The sequence below is a fragment of the Astatotilapia calliptera genome, chromosome 19 (genome assembly GCF_900246225.1).
Source record: "Astatotilapia calliptera chromosome 19, fAstCal1.2, whole genome shotgun sequence".
NCBI classification, from domain to species: Eukaryota; Metazoa; Chordata; class Actinopteri; order Cichliformes; family Cichlidae; genus Astatotilapia; species Astatotilapia calliptera.
The window spans coordinates 27,222,122-27,245,544 of NC_039320.1; the positions used below are offsets into that span (position 1 = coordinate 27,222,122).

General features: G+C 42.8%; 1 protein-coding gene across 4 annotated transcripts; it reads left to right on the forward strand.

The window, feature by feature from the left end:
• The first annotated feature begins 4,996 nt into the window (after window positions 1–4,996).
• On the forward strand, window positions 4,997–23,361 carry cep170ba (centrosomal protein 170Ba). Of its 4 annotated transcripts, none has more exons than XM_026152515.1 (19): window positions 4,997–5,288; window positions 6,184–6,321; window positions 8,568–8,657; window positions 9,428–9,506; window positions 10,229–10,287; window positions 10,726–10,882; window positions 13,418–13,546; window positions 14,555–15,046; window positions 15,125–16,029; window positions 16,191–16,349; window positions 16,778–16,916; window positions 17,036–18,592; window positions 19,407–19,548; window positions 19,856–19,979; window positions 20,409–20,519; window positions 20,604–20,692; window positions 21,090–21,183; window positions 21,270–21,321; window positions 21,425–23,361. In XM_026152515.1, the coding sequence occupies exons 2-19, from the start codon at window positions 6,217–6,219 to the stop codon at window positions 21,646–21,648; spliced, it is 4,707 nt and encodes a 1,568-aa protein (XP_026008300.1). In that variant the 5' UTR covers window positions 4,997–5,288; window positions 6,184–6,216; the 3' UTR covers window positions 21,649–23,361. The 4 variants fall into 4 exon arrangements, with proteins under 4 accessions (XP_026008300.1, XP_026008298.1, XP_026008299.1 ...); XM_026152513.1 differs by having other exon boundaries at window positions 4,998–5,288; window positions 19,302–19,548; XM_026152514.1 differs by having other exon boundaries at window positions 4,998–5,288; window positions 16,191–16,310; window positions 19,302–19,548.
• Window positions 23,362–23,423: the final 62 nt, after the last annotated feature.

Sequence of the window (23,423 nt, forward strand, 5' to 3'; positions counted from 1 at the left end):
CCAGCGAGATGACTATACAGTATTATTAGACCAGATAAATAGTACTGTGTTGCGTTGGCAATATTTATTTTTGTTGCTTAGTGGAAAAAATAAAGTTGGACACCTTCCCAACTCTAATACTTGTTTGGGGTTCAGATTTTTCTTATTTCAAGCAGATCTTGGTTGCAGTTACTGTGGTTTTTTTCTTCTTCTTCAAAAAATTAACTAGCAAATTCTGAAAGTCCATATAAATGATAACTTTCCTGTATCATTAACACCAAGTCTATCATGTTTTATACATGGGTTTTTGAGATGTTTGCATTATTTTTTTTTCTCTTGAAAAATCTGAATAAATCCCACAATATATTTTTAAAATGATAAATTGCACAAATACCAAATGTCGCAAAAATAGTAAAAAGAATATCAAAATCAATTTCTCTTTTTTACGTGCTCAATAAACACAGTTTTGAAAGATTTGAATTTTCTGGGATTATTATTTCATGGTTCAGGCTTTACAGGGTTAAACTATAGTTTGACTCTTTAAAGTCATAATCCGACTTATCTGCAAACGTCTTGAGCCACCCTTTGTTTACATTTCTCCTTTCAAAGAGCCACACTGTCTTAATTTTTAAAGCAGTCCTGAGCAATAATTCTCTGGACTTTCTGAAAGTCTTTCAAAGTTTTTCTGACTGCCTTTTTGCTCATTTTCAATTCAGTTTAGTTATTTAACACTCACCTATGAATCATTCAAGCTTAAAAAAAGCAAAAAATAAAAAGATGGACCAGTGCTCTGTTTAGACATAACAGGCAATTTATCAAAGACCCAAGATAGCACAGTTTGACAGGCATAAAATTGTATTTGTGTACCAAGAAGGTAATTTCCAAAGAGAACTTGGCATATTTGGGCATGGTGTGCAGTGTGTTCTTAAAATACAGCGGCTTGCAAAAGTATTCAGCCCCCTTGAACTTTTCCACATTTTGTCACATTACAGCCACAAACATGAATCAGTTTTATTGGAATTCCAGGTGAAAGCTCAGTCAGATTAGATGGGCAGCGTTTGTGAACAGCAGTTTTCACATCTTGCCACAGATACTCGATTGGATTTAGATCTGGACTTTGACTGGGCCGTTCTAACACATGGATATGTTTGGTTTTAAACCGTCCCATTGTTGCCCAGGCTTTATGTTTAGGGTCGTTGTCCTGCTGGAAGCGAAGCTCCGCCCCAGTCTCAAGTCTTTTGCAGACTCCAAGAGGTTTTCTTCCAAGACTGCCCTGTATTTGGCTCCATCCATCTTCCCATCAACTCTGACCAGCTTCCCTGTCCCTGCTGAAGAGAAGCCCCCCCAGAGCATGATGCTGCCACCACCATATCTGACAGTGGGGATGGTTCAGAGTGATGTGCAGTGTTAGTTTTCCACCACACATAGTGTTTTGCATGTTGGTCTCATCTGACCAGAGCAGCTTCTTCCACATGTTTGCTGTGTCCCCCACATGGCTTGTGGCAAACTGCAAACAGGACTTCTTATGGTTTTCTGTTAACAATGGCTTTCTTCTTGCCACTCTTCCATAAAGGCCAACTTTGTGCAGTGCACGACTAATAGTTGTCCTGTGGACAGATTCCCCACCTGAGCTGTAGATCTCTGCAGCTCGTCCAGAGTCACCATGGGCCTCTTGGCTGCATTTCTGATCAGCGCTCTCCTTGTTCGGCCTGTGAGTTTAGGTGGACGGCCTTGTCTTGGTAGGTTTACAGTTGTGCCATACTCCTTCCATTTCTGGATGATGGCTTGAACAGTGCTCCGTGGGATGTTCAAGGCTTGGGAAACCTTTTTGTAGCCTAAGCCTGCTTTAAATGTCTCAGTAACTTTATCCCTGACCTGTCTGGTGTCTAAATCCAATCGAGAATCTGTGGCAAGATCTGAAAACTGCTGTTCACAAACGCTGCCCATCTAATCTGACTGAGCTGGAGCTGTTTTGCAAAGAAGAATGGGCAAAGATTTCAGGCTGTAGATGTGCAAAGCTGGTAGAGACAGACCCTAAAAGACTGGCAGCTGGAACTGCAGCAAAAGCTGGTTCTACAAAGCATTGACTCAGGGGGCTGAATAAATACGCACACCCCACTTTGCAGTTATTTATTTGTATAAAATGTTTGGAATCATGTCTGATTTTCGTTCCACTTCTCACGTGTGCACCACTTTGTGTTGGTCTTTCACCTGGAAGTCCAATAAAACTGATTCATGTTTGTGGCTGTAATGTGACAAAATGTGGAAAAGTTCAAGGGGGCCGAATACTTTTGCAAGCCGCTGTATTTTGAGGAAACTGGACAAGTAGAGAATAAAGGAAGAAGTGGCAAGCCTAAAAAATATATCTACAGATGATGAACAGTATTAACAGGACATGACAGATCCATCTAGCCCTTCAGTTGATCCATCCACTGTGGAAGGGTTGCTGACAAGAAGTCATTCTTAATGTTGAGGTCTGTGCTCTGAGGAGGCCAATCCATGACTGGTAATGTTTCACTGTGTGTTTTTCTCTCCAGTGTGTTTTTACTGTTTTTACAGACACTCACACTGTTATATCTTTTTCTTGAAATTCTCCTTATTGTGATTTGCACCACAAAATGTAACATTTGGATTCATCATTCAAAAAGGCTTCATGTCACTGATTTTTATTTCAGTTCTCGTCCAATTCGGCATACTTGAACCTTTACACTCTGCTTCTCTTCCTTAATGGAGCAGTGTGGGAACAGAACAAAAGGCAGCCAACATCCAAAGAAGAGCTTTGAATGCCCTTCAAGAAGCCTGGAGAACTATTTCTGAAGACTAACGAGAAGAACGCTTATCTAAGAGAGTTCAGGTTGTGCTGAAGAATAAATGTGGTCGTAACAAATACTGACTTTCAAATCTCGTTAGAGTCGTAAAACTCTGTTTTTGCCTCATACTTTATTTCAATGAGTTTGCACTTTTGAAGAAATTGCTGCATATATTTCCCATTTTCCAAAGAAAGAAAGAAAGATATGCGTGTCTGAAGACTTTTACACAGAGCTGTAAATACATTACGTTTTTGAAACAAAAATACTGATTCAGCTGGAGATGATCTGAATTACTGACATACTGCTGTGTAGATTTACAAATAAGAAGTAACAAAAGCTTTAAAATAAACTGGTATGTAGTGGTAATCTGCCACTACATAGTGAAAGAAAGAACTGATGCAGGAGTTTTGTTTGTCTAAACCTCACTGTGATCACACCCCACAGATAAAACATGGCTAAGTGTGTGTGACAAATGTTCCAGCACTCAGCGCCTCTGACTGTGTCTTGGCCGTGTTCTCCACCTCTGCAAGACTGCTCAGGTCCACGTCTGGAGCTCCACAGCTGGTCTGAGACGAGGAGAGATGCTCCCCCCGGGGCCTCGGGCAGATGGTACAGTCTCTGGAGCAGATGTTGACAGCCAGGGCTCACAGTCTGTCTTTTGGCCAGCTGCAATGCACAGCGCCACACACTGACTGCGAGGTCTGAACCATTGTGGAGCTCACCTGACAAAAAAGTCCCTTACCTGATTCCAAGTGCATTTCCCCAACACACATGACAAAGTGTGGTGGTGATGAGGTAAATGTGGGTGAAATGCACATTCCCACATAGATTTGTCTAAAGTTCTCTAAGCTGTATAGACAGATAAACAATATTAAAGTGCTGACCTAACGTGAGATATGCAAAAGCAGAAAAAGTGTAACACCAGCTGCACAGAAAAAGAACCACAGTTACTGTCTGGTTCATGGGAAATTTTTACTCTATCCAGTTTCAGTTTCCATCCAGTGATGTCACCGTGAAAGTATATGCTTCTCAGAGATTTGTCTCAGTGCTGACTCATGGCGTCTGTGGAAGAAAGTGGTGAATTGGTGAAAGAGCAGGTTTTAATCGTAACAGAGCTGGGTGTTTTCTGTTTAGAGGGAAAGCCCTCGGAAACCGGTCAGACCTGCTGATTAAAACCTCTTTTAGGTGGAGGGCAAATTCAGCTAAACTCAACCACATTTGCCTCACAGTGAACTTAGTGTTTTGGAGCACATAATGCATGGCCAGTATATGAGAACATTGTTTTCATTGCACTCAAATGCACCATGATTCAGTAAAATACGAAAGTGTTAAAATAAACTGGATGGTTTATACACCCAGTATAAACACAGAAAGTCATTGTGACCTTGTGGCTTCTTTGAAATTTCCTGAATGAATCTCGTGATGAAATCTTTCTTTTTTTATTTTAACCCGGAGCAGCTCTACTGTAAATTGAAACTAGAGCGCCATCTAATGGGTGCAAGGCTTCTGCCTTTGGATTAATATTTTTTATAGCCTGCCATCATCTCCAGAGTTCTGTTTCAGCGATTATCACCACCTGTTGCAAAGTTAAACGGTGGTATTTTGTGATAATGTTTTTTTTTTAAATTTAACATAGTTTATGAGTTAACATGCGCTTTGCACACTTTTAACTAATGAGCTGATTTTAACGACGACCTCCTATTGTTCGTGCTCTTAGAGGCTGTTTCTCCCAAACGCCTTCATTTCTTCTATTTAGACGGGGATGCGTTGCCAAAGCGAAACACAGGATAAACAAAGTCCGGTCGGGACACGAATAAAGCCGTAGATCGTCTATAAAAGCGGTTACTCACCAGATGGCGACTAGCGCTATGTTGTGCTGCACATGCGCGTCGAAGTTCTGAATTTATTTAGCCAATAGATAACCATTTACTTACGCCACAAACGTCAGATGTTAGAACTTTTCAACTGTATATAAAATAAATTAGGCCCATAAAAAGTCTTAGAAACCACGCTAATAAACATTACACATTTAACAAATTCAGGGCAGCCGACATTAAAGAGAAATGTATAAATAAATTAATAAAATGAAAAAATAAAGAAGGTAGGTAGACATTTTTGATATTTTAAAAAAATATACAACACTCTTCCTCTGGACACGACCCTTAGCTTTCAGCTTGAAGCCGCCGCCATCTTTTCTGCTCCCGGAACCCGGACAGAGTGAGAGCTCTTACTCTCCTCTAACCTCTCGGAGAGAAAAAAACGCTTTTGATGGGGACTTGTCAAGCTACGTCAGCCCGACGGGAGGAGACGCGTTTGAGGTTTGAGTTTCGTCCGGTTGTCATTCCCGCAGGAAGGTAAGGGTGTGAGCGAACTTTACCTGCCCGTTGTCACCTGATGAGCTTGTTGTAAGTGAGTGTCGGTCGGACGTCGAATTTCCAAACTGCTGTGGGACGACAAACACTGGATTCACTCAGGAGTAAAACGGAGAAGGCTTTAAAGGTGAGTCCTTGTTGGGGGAAATCGTTTGGAGATAGCTTATTTCGTTCAAGCCGGAGGCTCACGAGCGTTAGCTAAACAACCTCACCGACAGACTCCCAACAGCTTCCTGTTTTATCAAATAAAAAAAATAAAAAAAATAGTGGTTTATTTACAAGCAGCTTGTAATTTAAAATACAAACACTGGCTTGTATTTTTTGCCATTAATGGTTAGCTCGCAAAGGTTACAGGAAGTTAAACCTGAGCTGGAAGTTTGAATTGTTAGCCATCGTTACCTTACTCCTCACAGGAGCCATTTGCAACAAGTTTCCCGGCATGCTTCATCAAAAAGATCAACTCTAACATCTCATATCGCCTTTATTCGATTACGATATCTGCGTTTGTTACTTGTGTGAACATACTCTGCTGTGTAGCCTTTCCTGACGAGTGAAAATCTAGCTACAAAAATGGGATCCGTTTTTTTATGGCATTAGCTGGTAGTAATACAGCCAGACACAACTGGTTGGATAAAAAGATCCTCTCATTGCAGTGAGGGTTTTTCTTTGCCCTTAAAAAAAATGATATTCAATATTGTTCAGATAGTAGCAAAATATGATTAATCCCAAAGGTTTGAAAGTTCCTGCCAAAACAGAGTCATCAACTTTATTAAGTGAAATTAAACAAAATATGACCAAACAAAATAGCTGGAGGAAAAAATACACAAGAAATTACAATGACTAATACTGCCTAAAAAGCTTGATATAAAATACTGACAAAAATCAGTGAAACAAATCATTATAAATGGAATATAAATAGCCTATTTAAAATGAAGAACAAGCACAGCAAATTTCAGATAACATTAAATTAGCATAAAGATTTTTTGCCATCCTAGATCTATTTGGTTGTCGTCTTTTCCCAGGATGCCAAGAAGGTCCTGACTCGCAACCCCAACATGAGTGTGACATCATGGTTTCTGGTGAGCAGCTCTGGCACGCGTCACAGGCTGCCACGCGAGATGATCTTCGTCGGTCGGGACGACTGCGAGCTCATGCTCCAGGTGAGTGTCACGCAGAGTGTCGTACGTGACGTTCAGGATGCTCAGGATAAGTTGCATTACTCTGCACTGATGTCTGACAGGACAGCTGGTCACACAAGTATGCGAAAAACCAGCAGGAGGCTTCTGGCATGTGACGGTGTCTTCACTCAAAGTTGCCCCTCGCAGCCTCACAAACAATGACTTAAAAACTCAACTAAAGCATTCCCATGTGTTGCTTTTCCATGCTCTGTGTGCCACAAACACAATTTCTTTGTGGTTTTTGTGTAATATTCTCCTCCCATTTTCTTCTCGCTCTGTGTTTAGACCAGCGAAGGAAGAATGTTGCCTCGGCAGCAGTTGTTTATACTTTCCTTAGTTTGTGCGTTATGTGCAGAAAAGCCCCGCAAACCACAGAGTTGCTTATGTCCACATTTAGGCGTCGCCGCCTCATCTTTTTCCCCAGCTTGAAGCGATGCAGATATTTCTAGTGCTTGGGGCTTCTTCCTGACTTGGCACATAGCCCATTCCTGCCCTATATTGTCTTTAATGTCTTAAATGTTTTGGGTTTCTTGGGGAGTTTTTTTCCTCCCTCATTCACATTGTATCTGAAAGATTACAAGAAGAGAATCCCATTTGGCATGAGAGGCACGGATCCAGCTTAAGGGAAATTTTATCAAACCGCACAATTAAGGACCTCGCCTTGAAAGTTTGGACTTTCCATGAGTACTAGTGTTTGATCAGTCTGTATCTCCATGAGAAGTAATTAGACCGTACGCCTCTACAATGATACTGAGTGCCTTTTGTTTCTAATTCAGTGGCCTGTTATTGTTTCTTAAGCCAGAGATACGTTGTTTTCCTCTGATAAGGGGTGCAAAGGGAAGTTAAGGACTAAGAGTTATGAATTCAGATCTGTTAAACTAATCGACAAATTGATTAACCAACACTAAAAACTTAAAGTAAGTTATTTAAAAGGCGACCAATTGAGCTGATTAACACAGGCAGTACAGACTGCCTCCGACTGCTGTTTATCCCAGTTAGGGTTTGGTTTGGAACAGTTTGTGACAAGCCCATAAATTGTCCATTGAATGACAGTGTTAATTTTGCAGACAAGTTTGGCACTCAGTGAGTTCGCTTGTGCTGAGGCCCTAATGAGGAGAGAAGAAAAAGTGAGTCAGTCTGAATCACTGGCTTAGCCTGAACTTAATTGATGAAGACGCATTTTTACTCTGCTTAATAGAATAGAATAGAATAGCCCTTTTATTGTTGTTGTACATGTACAACAACATTGTGGGTACTCCACACAACTGTGTAATAACAGATGCGTGCACAGAAACTTCAGCATTCAGAGAAGATTTTGGTAGATTAGGGCGAATAGTTAGTTTAGGGCGCGTTGGCACATCCAAAAGAAAATTCCTGTTTCAATCCCATCCATCCATCTTCTTATCCACTTCAGGGTTGTCATCGGTGGAGAGGTTGCCAGTCTATCACAAAACTAACACAGAAACACCACAACTATTCACACTTGCATTCACACCTTTTATCAGTTTAGACTTGCCGGTTAACTTGATCTTGTGCATGTCTGTGCGCTGTGGGAGGAAGCCAAACAGCTCCAGCCTGATGGTGGACCTTCTTGGTGCGAGGCAGCAGTGCTACCCGCTGCTCCATCTCATGCTTGGGTTTCCTAATGAAAATATTTGTGCACAGTTTTGTTAATTGGGATTGTGTGTAAACCAGAATAAAGGACTTTTTAGGTATCAAAAATAACTACTGCGGCACAGCAGTGCAGTGCTGTTGCCTCGCAGCATAAAGGTCCCAGGTCTGCATGCTGACTGGCAGTGACCTTTTCACTATAGAGGTGGCACGTTCTCTCTGAGTACTCTGTTTTTTCCCCTCGCAGTCCAGATACATTTATGTTAAGTCGACTGCTGATTCTAACGTGGCTGTAGGTGTGACTTTGAGCATGAATGGTTAGCTCTCTCGCTCTGTGTTAGCCCTGTGATGACCTGGCAACCTGTTCAAAGTGTACACCACCTCAACCCAAAACTGAATAAGCTGTTAAACTGACATAATTTCTGATAGACTCAGTGCCTATGGTGCATATCGGTAAAATTCGTACTGTCGCCACCTTCCAGAATCCCAGTTGTAAGCCTGGAAAATCTTACCTTGGGATCTCAATTTAGAATCTAAATGAATGATCACAAATTTCATGTCATGTAATCAAGTTGTCAGCACATCATGCACTTTTTTTTTTTCCACATTTGTTTCAGTCTCGCAGTGTGGATAAACAGCATGCTGTCATCAACTATGACCCAAATACAGATGAGCACATGGTGAAGGACCTGGGCAGCTTGAACGGGGTGAGTGGGTCTGTCTTTACTTCCAAACTTTGTACTTCAGCTTGTGCAAAAAACAACAAAAAAAGTCTCTGGTATCACCGAAGGCTCGTGTTTCAACTGCAGTAAATCCCTTAGTACAAAAATGTGTGTGTGTGCAAACGGTTGGGCAAACAGTGACCATTTCCCCCCAAAAAAAGAAAATCTTTCGATCTCACCCTGTTCCCTTGTCTCTCTGCTGCTGTTGCCACTTCACTGCACCATTATCCAAATGAAATCCTGAGCTGAGCCGTGGGAGAAACCGTTCATTGTTCTCAGTGTTTCTTTTGGCCTTAGTAACTGCAGCTAAACTAATCAGAGCAGAACAGTACGAGGGCCTATAACTGAAATCCTTCCCTAATTACCTTTGTTTAGTCTGTGTAGAATGAGAGCTACTGTTTGGTGCACAGTGTTATCCTTGTTTCTTTACTTTTAATCATCTAAAGATAAATTGAGTAACTCCTCTAACCATCTGTTAGTTAAGGGAGAAGTTAAAACAAATTGATGAACAAATTGCACATGTTTCTTTCCACCTGGCCATTTTATAAAAGCTTACTGACATTGCATAACAACATAATCTCATCAGAGTTTTAACGTGTTGGTGGATTAACTTTCAATGGGAAAGGTCCGCTGGCAAAGCACCTTACGGTATCCGAGTGCTTGGAATTAGAAGGCCTGTCACCTGTGAGTCATTACCTTCATTAGCGAATGAACAGTGAATGTTATGAATTTTGTTTTGTTTTTCTGTTTTGCAGACATTTGTGAACGACCTCAGAATCCCAGACCAGACATATATCACCCTAAAGCTGTCAGATGTCATTCGCTTTGGTTATGATATCCTTTTTTTATACTTATGTTTTAAACTTTATGCATTTTTATTTTTTTTAATTCTGTTGGCTTAATCATCATTGGACGTGTATCATTCATACATTATCCAGACTTTCTGCTTTTGTTTTCATTGGTCTTTGGTATTCAACACAGAAAAGGACCAGGGGTCAGCAGCACTTTTTCTCACATTTATTACATTTTTTTTCTCCACCTTGATCTACTGGCATGAAAATCCTGTGTGTTTTTCAGCCAGGATAGTGAACTGTTGACCGGAAGCCGCCTGCGCCCTTTGACCTCAGGAGAAAACTAATGAGTGGTGAAATGTATGTTAGATAACACAAAGCAACACTGTTCAGTGTACAGATACACGTAGACATGCTTTGTCGTTAGAGGTGAAGGGGCACAGTTTCGAGAAGTAATTCACTGCTATAAATACATTTATAGCTTTATAGGTGATGTCTCTTGATGTTTATCTGTTGTCTCATCAGTTTAGAACTGATAAGTTTCGTGATAGTGCTACAAGACAGTAAACCAGTTCACTTATTTTTTGGTTATAATAAAGATTTATTTGTTGTCTTGGTGCAAACGGAGAAATGAGCAACATTTCTGATTTTTCAATCAGAAAAAAGTAATGGTCAGTGCTCAGTATTTTCCAGTCAGGACATCTCTAATATCTAATTGTTTGAAAAGAAAAATATGTAGATTGTTTCCTTTAACTCCATCTGTACATGTGCATGTGTATATCCTGGAAAAGAGTCAACACAAAGTCCCGGAGGAAGCGCTTAAAGTAAGTAAGAGTAAGCTTCCTTTTTTAATCGTCAGTGCTCGACTGTCTTCAGCGATAGCTGTTTGCTGTAGATCCCTACTGAGAAAGACTAACATTATTTTGGTATTAAATAATATGTTAAAATAGTCACAATCTTCCCAGGCCAACTCCTACCATGGCAAACTAGAGCTTAATTATCTACAATAAATTTTTTCTTTCATATTAAATTAAATAACTTAACACTTAAAGTCATTTCTGCATGTTTAATGATGCTAGTTACTGTAGCTGAATTCAATTAAAATAAAAATGATGCATGTGTAATATTTAGAAGTTGAAGCTTGAGTCTCTGGTGGATATTCTTCCTTACAGTGTGTATATGTTAGGACCGTTACAGCTGTACTGATTGTTGGCGGAAGGTTTTTCACATCCTGCTTCCCTCCTGTCTGTGTGTGTGTGCAGCATGAGAAGTACACAAGCCAGTTGCAGCTTAGCATAAAAGCCCTGGAGGCCAAGGTAAAGGAAAAACTGCACTTCCAGCACTCAGAGAAGAGCAAAGACTCTTTATCCAATGCCAAACTCCAGGACAAAGCTGAGCGTAAAGCCCACTCCCTCACAGGTAAATAATTCTATCCACACAGTTCATTTGTTAGAAGGAAGGTTGCAGGTTTTATGATAACAGAAGTAGATAAATTGTTCTGGGTGCATGAGAGAAACAGTTTTAAATGAAGTGGATTTGAATAGCTTGGTCCCACATACATGAGGAAGAGGAAGTCTGCTTGAGTCTCCATGTACTGCATGACTTTGGCCATAGATCCCTCGATAGGATGATGGCTTCTCTTATTAAGAGCTTCCCTGCTGTGGGATTAGGATGCCATGTGAGTAGAGAGGCTGATGCTACAATCCTGTGGTGTCGGTAAAAAAGTAGATCTTGACATCCCAGGGTTGCCAGAGTAAGTATACATGAGTAAGGGCTTTGCAGACAAGCAGAGGGGTAAAGAGTTAAGGACAAACAGTCTTATCTCAGTCAGACATGCCTGACGGTGGTTCAGCCACGTGCTGTAGAATTAGAAAGGTCTGTAGGTTTTTAGTCCCAGCTTGGCACTTCTGTCCATGTAGGTGATGGTAGATCTGTCACTGCTGATATTTCCAGTTCTTTCACACCCTCTTTACTCTGACATGTACTTAGTGAATTTATTATTTCACTCTATGTCAACAGCAGAACAGTCGGGGCACTGTTAAGTTAGGCATTTTATGAATGAAGCTTATTCACACCGATGAAACGTTTTCCAGCTGTAGTTAATCTAGCAAGCAGCAGCCTTGTGCTTTCTGCTCCATAATCAGGCCTTTGAGCTTAGAAGGAAAACTACAACTGTGCCTAAAATAGGACTTTTCCAGCACACGCCTCATGTTTCTCATAGCTGTGTAATTGACTGCGGCACTGCGAGAAACTCTTCTTTTGTTAGCTTTTTTTTTTTTAGTAAACATCACTTTGGAGCAGAGTGTGATTATGTTGCCTGCAAGTATGAGTTCATTATTTGCAAGACATCTTTCAGTGCAAACTCTATATTTACTTGTTGCTACGCAGTTACTGCCTGCACTCAAAGGAGTCTGTGCTGTCGTGCTAAATCTACAGCCTCAGTGAGAGAAGTATGTTAGAGAAAATGAGTACACGCTTTTTAAAGTGTCACTTTCATTCATGTTGAGTTTGTTTGATGTAGGAAAGTCTCTTTGCCTCACAGAGACCGAGCTTGCATATCTCTGTTGACAAATGCTGATGCAAATTCAGTCTCTTTGGCTGAGCTTGTTTAAGGTCTTGATATGTTATTTTGCCTCATATTAGGTTTGTTTTCTTTTAATTCTGACAAGCCTCGTAGAGAAGGGAAAAAAAAGACGTGTGTGTCTTTTTCTGTGCTTGTTTTCCCCTGCAGCTGTACAGGATGTGGAGTGACTCCAATCCTCCAGCTGTCTGCAGCACAGGACACTTCACTTGTACAGTGTGTGACTCAGTCGGGCCTACATTACTGTGCCAGGACCCAGGGCTATTTAGTATTGAGAGGAAAAAAAGAGGGCATGAAATTAACAGTTCAGCGTTCCCAGTGGTTGCTCTTGTAGTGGCTTCCTTTTTAAAGTTTCCATACTTAACAAATCCAGTAAGTTATAACAATAGCTAAAACAAAAATTCCTCCAAACACAGTTCCTAATGTCCCTAATAACTGCCACCTTTATTTTGGGAGATTATGTCCCGTCTTTGTTGTACCTCTGTGTCTGTGCACAGTTTGAGATGCCAAATAATACACTTAGCATAACCTTGCTCTGTGTACTGAAGCTGCTACACTCGCCCACATTTTCTTTAGCTAAAAGGGGAAGATTAAATAAGTGGAAAGGAATCTGTAACGTGCCCCTCTGCCTCTTCGGTCACTGTGTTGATGTCTTATTGTGTGTGTCCAAGGCAACAGTGGTCAAGTGCTGCTGATACTTGGGATTGTGCAGCCACATTAAACTCAGAAGAGCTTGTTTATCCTATTTATCAGGCCAAACGGCAGCTTCTAGATGATCTGATTAGTAGAGGCTGGCTGGCTTGTGTGGAACAGTATGCCAGGTTATATGGCAAGTCTTGCTAAACACATATCATCAGCAAATTTAGCCAAGCTAACTAGTCTCAAATTTAAGAGAATATATGCAGAGACCTCTGTATACATAAAGCCTTTGCGTGCCCAGCTTACTCTATATCCTGGACCGATTTCTTCCATTTTTCCTATAAAGATTAGGATTAGCTGTACTGTCCTCACATGAGGAGGATTATGTTTTGGTGGTTTGCTGATACATCTGGCATCACAGTTTGACCTCCCTACCCCCACTACACTCTCTGTGTCATGGGAATGTGTGGGAGCTCTGAAACATCCAAAGGCCACTTGCAGCGTAAGGCTTTGTTTCTGAGCTCCAGCATTGTGTAACTTTTTATTGTTGCAACGTCAAACAAAACACTGTTTTGTCATGTGACTAACAAACTTATTGGATTATAAAACCAAGCAGTGGTTTAAATTCACGTCTTTGTTGGCTCTTTCTTTGTTCCTACCATTCCTCCCTGCACCTTTTAGTATATTATGTACCTGATTGTGTTTGTGTCTGTCTGTGGGCTTTTTCCTGCTAGCCTCCACAGATGCTCCGATATCCAAGCCCACGCCTCTGTATGGCCAGCCTTCCTGGTGGGGAGAAGATGAGGACCCGGCCAACAAAAAGGAGAGCAGAGGTGGAAAATTTCCAGAGAAGGAATCTCCAGGTCAGTGAATCTGTCTTATATTTCTACATGCAATCACTGTAAACTCCTTTCATTTGGTGTATGCCTTCAGAAGTGTTTGTCTTTACAAGCAGAATGTATTTTATATTAGTGATTTAATTGCATTTATTGGATATTCCCATGTTTGTGAATTAGATTTAAAGTTGCCTTTTTTGTGGCATTTGATGTTCTCTGTGGGTCACTGAGAGGTAGATGGTGTTAAGCCCAAGGCAGGTCCCTGGCTGTCAGTTGTGGACTGATAGCCAGGCCAAACCAGTGGCTGTCTGCCTCATGATGGATTATGACCATCTAAGCCGATGATGGTGATTGTTCTCCTCACGTTGCCCAGACTGAAACAGATTATTCCCCCTCAACTACCCTCCACTGGACTCTGAACTCCTAAAGTGGTATTTGGCCACACCCAGCTGGCATCCAAAGACCAATCACATGATTTGTTTTCCCAGCCTACCGTCTGGAACCCATCCATCCGCTTCCGCTTCTCCTTTTCAGGGTCGCGGGGGGCGCTGGAGCCTATCCCAGCTGTCATAGGGCGAGAGGCGGGGTCCACCCTGGACAGGTCGCCAGTCTGTCGCAGGGCCAACACACAGGGACAGACAACCATTCACACTCACACCTAGTGACAATTTGGATTATCCAATTAACCTATCCCCACAAGCTGCATGTCTTTGGACGGTGGGAGGAAGCCGGAGTACCCGGAGGGAACCCACGCAAACACGGGGAGAACATGCAAACTCCACACAGAAAGACCTGATGGTGGAATTGAACTCAGGACCTTCTTGCTGTGCGGCAACAGTGCTAACCACCGTGCTGCCCCACCGTCTGGAACCTTCATGTTATTTATGGCTCTTATTTTCAGGAAATGTTTAGTGGTTATGCTTTAAGAGATTTACATAAATCTGAGTTCCTTTAACTTTGAGTTAGGAACTTTGATATAAGTGTGACAATATTCTAATATTCAGCACACTAAAAGCTTTTTTTTGTTGACAACAGAACCTGCTAAAGATGTGCCCACATATGAGAGCAATGGCTCTCTGCCAGACAGTCAGGCTAAGCCCATCTTCTCCTACCGCCGGGAGCCCAGTTACTTTGAGATCCCAACAAAGGAGTTCCAGCAGCGTCCTACCAAGAAACCAGAGTCGCAGGTTCATGAAGTTCCAACAAAAGACACAGCAGATGCCTCTGACTGCATCTCCTCCACCCCCACACCCCCTGTGGTTCAAAGCCACGCATCCTTTACCATCGAATTTGATGAATGCACGCCAGGTAAAATAAAAATCAAGGACCATGTGACCAAGTTTTCTTTCCGTCAGTGTAAGCAACCTTCCACTGAGGTTGCTAGCACACCTACTGAGGTGATGTCAGCAGAGAGTAAAGTTGCTGACTGGCTCGTCCAAAGCAGCGCTAGCATGATGGGAAAGAGCTCGCAAGATGAAGATGTGTGCAGCACAAACAGTGACCCATCTCTTCTGAAGACCACCAAGAGTGAGTCTCTTATACACCATCTGTTTACTCTAGTTTTAGATGAAATACTGTGTTAACTTGTTCTCCTTCCATCAACAGCAAACTACCATGAAGACGGTTCTCAAAGTGATTCGGGGCACCCAGCACTCAATGGAAATAACTTTCTCCAGTTAGAACATCAGGATTCTCCACAAGCCTTGAGAGCTTCCCCACCACAGCGATTTCTCTCCCCTGACTCAGTGGAGCCTGTGTCTGGCTCTCCACCAGAGTCCCAGTCCCTTTCCAGTCTTGCTAAAGCTGAGCCCCACCAAGCCTTTGTGATTGAATTCATTGACGACAACCAGAGAAAGAAGCGTTCCCAGTCCATCAATATCATGGCCCCACCAGAACCCTCCAGTCTCAGGCCACAGCTGGAGAAAGTAAAGAAAAGCTCAAGTCCGACTGGGGAGAGACAAGTCACACCTCCATCTTCCACCACTACTCCACCAACCCAACGGTACACTATCCCCCTGAAGGGCCCTGCTTCTATGGGCTCCCAAAGAGCTGGCTCTCTACGAAGGGAAAAGACTGAAGAACGGATCAGCACCAGCCTTTCCTCCCGCTCATCCTCATCTGTGTCCGCAAGACCATTTAGCAGCGTGGGCCGCAAATCTAAACTCACCCAGGAGTTTACTGCTGAATTACTGAAACAAGCAAAGGAGATCTCTTCTGCCACCTGGGAGAGAAATACTACAGCATCTAAAGCAGGGTCAGGGCCAGCATCACAGTCTGGCCAAATTACCACTAGCCCCGCTCATTTCCAGCCTCAAACTTCCTCGCCAATTCATAAACCTGTCCCCCTCAAGGCTCCTGTTATGCCCCCAGCATCTCAAAGTTTTGACGTTAAGAGCCCCACAGGCCCCAGAAATGAAGAGGAGGACAGTCTGAGTGACGCAGGAACCTACACTATTGAAACAGATGTTCACGATAAGGAGCTGGAAGAGGCACGGAGCAAGATTGACCAGGCAAGTTCTTTCACGTATGCTCGTTTTAAAAGAAATAAGGCAGCTTTGCTAATTACCGGTCTCCTCGTGTTTCTCGGAGTGAAGTCCTGAGCCATGAACATTAGCAGTCCTGCTTTGCCTCTCTGTGCACTTATCCACTTGCAATGCTTTGTTCCTGACAGGTGTTTGGTGTCGTTGACAGCCCAGAGCGAACGAACCTGAGTGAAGCAGAAACACCGTCAGCATTTAGGCCTGTTATTGTTCAGGGCAGGGAGGAGCATAGTCAGAAAAGTTGTGGGGAGGTGAGGCCAGCTCCAGAGCAGGGACAGAGTCTGGTGAAGGTAAACTTTCCTGCTCAGGGTTGAATGATGAATGGATAGATGATTGATCATTTTAATGTAACAATGATTATTTTCAGTCGGTAAGACTCAAGTGTCTGATTGCACCAATCGGGATGTAGTGCTTCCTTGATTTGCCTTCTTGGTTTTTGCTCTTTTTTCGGTGTCTCTCTTTTGATTTGTGCACTTGCCTCTTCTTTGCACACAGGCTCTGGGTTCATGATCGTTTGGGTTTTTCTTTTCTAACCAAATAAAAGAAAACAGAAAACCAAACCACGTGTTTAGTACAACATGTTAGGGTTCAAGTGCATACAGCACTTGAACCAGATTGCTCTTTTGGAATTTATAATAACTGGAACTAAGGGAATTATATTTTTAACAGTTTTGCTATTTTTAACAGTAATGAATAACTTGTATGCCATCTTTTACAGGTTCAGTCAGGAGGTGCAGTCTTACAGGGGGCTCCTAAGTGGATGTCTTGCTGGGCCAGCTTGGCAGACAGCTATGCAGAATCTGGGCCTTCGTCCGGCCTCTTTGACATCCATTCCCAGATGGGACTGTCAGAAGGGGGTAAGCCACCTAACCAGCCATTGCTCTATTTGAAATGATAATGAGACACCCTGATGAATATGAATGATATTCAGCGTCATCGTCTGTGGTTAATATGCATTAAAACTGTTCCACTTCAGCACGAGGCACAATCGTCCACAAGGCTACGCTCAGCCAAAGCCAAGAAAGAGTTCAGCGCGGCCTGCAGCTGACATCACCGGGGGAGAAGAGTGACATTCCAGCTCCCAGCATTCATGTTCATTATGACCCAAATTCAACATTTGATGTTGAAGATAACAGCTTGGGGGTCCCTGACGCTCAAGACGGCATTCACAGGTTAACTGTGCAGGACGATGTAGAGCCTGACAGCCTGAGTGATGCCAGCAAGTCAGATGATGGATCTATTGTAGAGCAGAAGAGGAAGCCTCTGTCGGACCAAAATGGAGACAAGCGCACGCTCCCGGCCAAGTCTACATCTTTTTACATCGGGTCAGAGGAGGAGGTGGTGCCTAAGGCTGAGAGAAAACAGGTGACCAAAACCTTTTCAACAGCCACTCTGACCAAACTGAGAGGCAGTCAGGAGTCTGCAAGAGTCAAACCTGTTGTATCAGCTCCTGTACTGAGCCAGGCAACACAGAGGCCAGAGGGTAAAGAAGCATCCCCGTTATTCAGACAGGAGAGCTTCACGAAGGAGCGATCTAGCAGCACCAGGTTGCCTAACATCTCTAGCCAGCCTGCTCAAAGAGATCTAAACCCTGAATTACTGCAGAGAGCTAACAGTCAGGACACGCATTCATTTCTCAAAGAGACTGAAGATGTTCTGGCTGTACTGGAAGCCAAACTCCAAGCAGGACAAACCAACACTCCATCTCCTGTTATGGACTCTCTTTCTGGGGAGTCTGATGTGGACACCTCCAGTACAGTCAGCCAACACAGCAGTAAGACAAAGCCAAGCACACTAACAAAAAAAGTGTCGGTCAGTGGCCTCCAGAGAGAGAGGTCTTCAGCTAGCCTAACTAGTCAGGATTCGACTCAGCAGTCCTCAGAAAAGCACCGTACTCAGGAAGCAGAAAGGAGCAACAGGACTGAACCTCTGAGGAGGCCAGTCGGATTGAGACGCAGTGTGGGAAAACGTGGTTCCACAGACCTAAGTGATGACCACCAGAGCTTACCATACTCTGATCAGGAGTCAAACAGCAAACAAACACGCAAATACACAATTCCCCTTCAGAAGGAGGATACCAAGAGCTCCAGAGTGTCCCAGGCACTGAGTCGTGCCAACAGTCTATCAGCCCCAAGACCCACCAGGACTTCCATGCTGCGCCGGGCTCGCCTCGGAGAGGCCTCAGACAACGAGGGCACAGAGACTGATAAGCTGTACCAGGAGGCCAACAACACCCCAGCTAAGCAGCCCCAGGAAGCCAAGAAACTCTCCAGGCTGGATATGCTGGCCATGCCTCGGAAACGGACGAGCTCATTTAACACACCCAGTGACAACGAGGCCTCCTCCACCCCACAGTGGACAGGCAGAAGCACAGGATTTTCCAACCGCAGCGCAGAGCTGGGTGTCAGCTCCACTCGTAGGGCCTCTGGTCCAGGGCCAAAGCCGGGAGAAAGGCCACAGAAGGCAGCACTCAACAGAACTCCAATCACTCGTGTTCGCTCCAGCAGTGCCAAATATGCCAGCAGCACAGCAAGTAAGTATAGTACCGGCACTTACACACCATCTGTTCTTATATATTTAAGTGCAGGGCCTTATCAGCCATAAAAATGAACTCGGATTTAGCATTGTGGGAATGACATGCCTGCAATGTGTGTCAGACATGACAGAGAATTGGTCTGAAGCCTTTATAAGTCTCAGCTAATATAACCGATTTCTCAGCTCTGCAATTAAGAACTTTTTCATCAAACAACAGCTGTGTGTGAAGGAAACTAACACTAATATTAATTCTCCAATGTTCAATATCTTTCATCTGCACAGTGTACACTCATTGAAGTGAAGGCTGGATTGCCGTTTCTTTATGCAGCCGTGCTTTGAGAGTGTATTACTGGTCCTGACTTTAACACAATATGTTTCACATTACACATCAACTTGTATTATTTTTTAAACTCATTTATTCCTATCTGTACTCAGCCGCTGTACTGTGGAAGTCTAGTGTTCATTTGAGTTTGGTTCAGACCCCCCCTTAAAAACAACAACAGTAAATTGTTGGAAAGTCATGAAGACTTCCACAGCATCATGTCTGTCTCTTGTTCGGGGAAATGTTTTGGGGGTTTCTATTAAAACACTCAGTGGGGTTTTTTTCTTTTTCTTGGTGGTTCTTTCATGGCATCTCTTTCTCTCTCTCCTGTTTTCCCAACTTATTTGTCCTCGTCTTCCAAAACTAACCAATTCACAACACCAAGGCTCTAGGCGACGACAGAAAGGCTCTGACTATACCTCTACCTCAGATGAGGAGTACGACTCAAACCAGAGCACTCCTAAACACAAACGCTCCCAACCTTCCTCAGCTTCTCATAGCCCACGCAATCCGGTTCGGCCGCAGCCGATCGTGGCCCTGCGCCCGAAACACCGCGGCAGAGACTCTGAAGAGGAGACCAACGAGGGAGATGCCTTCCACAACTGGTCCACACACAGTGCTGAGATTGCACGGTAAGAAATATGACAGGCTGGGCGTTTCTGGTGTGAATACTTGGGTTTTCCAGCAAACGCAAACAGTTTTAAGCATTTATTTTTGTTTCATTAGTTAAGGGTTGTGTGAAAAATCACAGTAGATGATGATTTTTATCTGTTCAAACAGTTAATTTACTTCACTGCAACACTAAACTTGAATATATATTATTGGATATTTCCTTTAGTTTCTTGCAAAAATATTTGCATTGACTTTGTTGTGGAGAATTGGTTTAAAAGGAATACTTAAATTCAATACAATATGGATTTATTAATTTTTTTATTGAAGGTTGAGTCAAGATCTGGCCAAAGACTTGGCAATATTAGCCAGAGAGATCCACGATGTAGCGGGTGATGGCGAGCCCGGAGAGGAGTGCAGTGCACCAGGCTCCACGGCGGCTTCTTATGAACAGGTACCGTTGTTACCTTAAACTTCAAGTGAACGAGTGAGGGCATTTTTGACGGCAGTCATGTGTTAACATGTGCTGTTATGATGTTTTTAATTGTAAAGCCATTTCCTGCTATGGATTTGTTTACCTCTCTTACAGCTTTGGTATTTGTTTTAAAGGAATTGGCTCATAATTGAAAATTATATGGGACCATTTATGACTTAAACATTTTTTTGTGGTTTCCACCACATTTTAAAATTTTACAGTGATTCATAGCTTGTAGACCGATATTAGCCCAAAGTGACGATGAAAGAGCTCAGATGAAGATGATTCTAGTCATCTCTTTTTAAATAAAATAAAGGAAAACCATAGTTACACTAAGTCTTCTAATGCATTTACCTGCCATTAAAAAATAAAAAACGTATTTCTTTATTTCATCTTTTTCTTGATCAGCATGTTTCAGAGGCTAACAGTTACCAGAAAGTCCCCCCAAGTTCTGCACCATTAGGGGAAGCTGAGCAGAGCTGGAGTGACCGTGAACACAACTCCAGGAGCAGAGAAGAGGTCAGACATGATCAGTTGCTTCTCCTTTAGATATCCTGTAACGAGAGCTCTTTTATAAAAGTGTTTTATTGTTGTCCCCCTCAGGGCGTTGTGGACACTGCGATGCTGAATCCGGTGTCTCAGGTCATAATTGCTATCAGAGAAAACACGGAGCAGCTCGCTGACAAAATGAAGTAAGATACTAAGAAGAGCAGACACCATGAACACTTAAACTCCTCTCTTTCCATTCCTGATCTGGCTTTGATGAAAAACTTTATTGATCCTGTCTGACAGCCAGACTGCAGTGAGCATCAGCTCTAATTTAATTACTGTAACTTAGTGAGTCAGCTCACAGACAGATTGGCTGACGATATGGGACCAAGAGCAGAGATCTAATCTAAGTAAATGAGACACAGATGAAAAAACTGTTTCCTCTGCTACATGCGGCTTCAGCTTGTCTTTTCCTGGTCGTTATTTGGTAATGTTTCAGACGTCAAACGAAAGCTGTGGCTTACTTTTGCTGTGATAAATTCTGCAAAATGATCAGTGTCAGAGAGCAGAACGTTGACTGAAAGGCACCTCTGCACACAGGGTGATGTTCCAGGACAGAGTGGATATCTGGGAAGAGATTGAGGCCAAGGTCGATTCTGAAAATAATGTCCCGTTTGCAAAAACATCCAACAAGGTTAGTGTGCTTTTGGTTGAATGACAGGATAAACACATGCTGGTAAACACTGCATGTTTGAGCCAAGTTAGACGTCTGTGTTTCAGGAAATCTCATCTATCTTGAAAGAACTCAGGAGAGTTCAGAGACAACTCGAAGGTGAGTCATTCAGACCCTTTAGAAACTATTTAAATGGAAATAATTTTAAAATAATTTTCTTGTGGCTGATGACTAATTTCAATTATTTTTTTTTAATATTTAGTCATTAACACAGTCATGGAGCCCAGCTGGCAGCCTGGAGCTACCAAGACCTCAGCCACTGCAGTCTCCTCCTCATCTGGAGTTCACACTAGCAAGCATTCTTCCTCACGAGACTGGAGAACGGTGCACTCCATTTTCAAGCGTGGCGGTGGCCCGAGGCCCAGCGAGAGGGTCAGGAGAGCGGCTGCGACCCCAGACGATGTCAGAGAGGGATATTTAGTCTGAGATCTGGCACAAACACACAGGTCCAGCCAGTCCACTCCAAACAGCCAGGTGCCAGACCTCTGTGCGCACAAAGGAAACCCAAAGGAGGGAAGTGAGACTTTGTTCACAGAAGTGCATCCTCCTGCACACACAAACACACACACTACTGCACTATAAGCACACCCACCTGTGTAAGGATGTAACACACTGAGAGAGACCACAAAGCTATACTTGATTGTGTGTGTTACAGATAGTCGTCATTATTTGCCAATGTTGTTATCACCAGCACTTTTTTTTTCTTTAATAAAAGATCATCATAATTAGCTGCCCAGAGAAAAACAAGCCTGAACATAATCATCCCAGGGAAGTCTTCAGATACGTCAAACATGTGTGTTTAGTGACAAATCATCATTGAGGAAGTATTTTATTTTTATAATAGCAAGAACTAAAGTTAATACTCGCACATGCGGATATGCTGTGTGCTCCATCCTCAGTAACTCCCCACGCTTATTGTTTTTTGTTTGCCTCCTTCCTCTTTGTGGGGTAGAATGAAAATGCATTTTTTAGGGGATTTTTTCCTGAGACACTGGTATTTTGTAACTGACACAGCACGGCTGTAGGTACGAGTTAGTCGCCTTTTGTGCCAGAATAGTTTGTTACTATTACGCAATCGCTACAAGCCAATTTTGTGTGCACGCTGGTACTATTTCCCTCGTCGGCACTACGCTTTTGTCCAACAGAGGGTGAAAAAAATCCACTTCAGGAGTGTGCAATCTAAATGGAGGAACGGGTGTGCTCTATAAGTAAATCAGCAAGCAATCACAAACTCTGGCTGCAGCTTTAGAGTATTCCCAGCCCTTCTAACTTTTGTAAAATTTCTTATTTTTATATTTGTGTCAAACACTTTGGGAGCTTTGGATTGTTTTCCACGCCTCAAGCAAAATTTGGCTCCAAGGTTTGTCCAAAGACGAACACGATTTCAAGGACGAGAAATGTGTCGTCTATATCTGTTTCTGCACGACACCTCGGCCCTTCGAGTCGTGAGAGATGTAATGTTATTTATGACCAAGTAAATTGTATGAAATTGTTAAAAAATTTTGATGATAGCAGCTGATTTGTTAACGTGTGTGTAAATGTCTAAAGATCGTCTACACGTCCTACAGGTTACCTCTCAATCTCGTCTTTTTGCACTGAGGTAGTACAGCGTCATCCCTCTTTAAGCCGATACGCTGCAAACTGAAAGCTTTGACTCTCCGGTGAAAGATTGTAAGAATCCGATGCTGACACAGGAGGCCGAAGCAGGGAACTCCGGCAAGCTTCTCAGTTTCCCTCTTCCTAGTCTGGACCATGCATGTGATTGTAACTGGGAAGTACCTACAAAAGTGCCACATTAGCTGCATGGGATAAAGTTTCATGCGGGCGAGTACAGTGGTTGTTTACAGACTCCAGCAAAATTTGAATGTTTTTCTTCTTGTCATTCTCAACCCGTTGCTGCTATTCATCTTCTGTGGGATAGTATTTCCACTTAGCTTTAGTCCGACACGGTCCGCTGAAGATTTAAAATGTGTGTATCAAATTTCTGTCCCCTGTTTTGGATCTTCAGTTTCTGTTTCCATTCCTTCCCTACCCAAATGATTTGGTTGTAATTTGATAGCTGTTATTTATGTTTGGTTATTTGTGTAAGATGTCAGATATGTTTTGTTTTTTTCCAAATAAATGTGATTAGTAAACCTGTTTTGCTTTTTGTCATCTGTTATCTCTTGTTACACTCTACCCCTCCCCATGCTACAGAACTA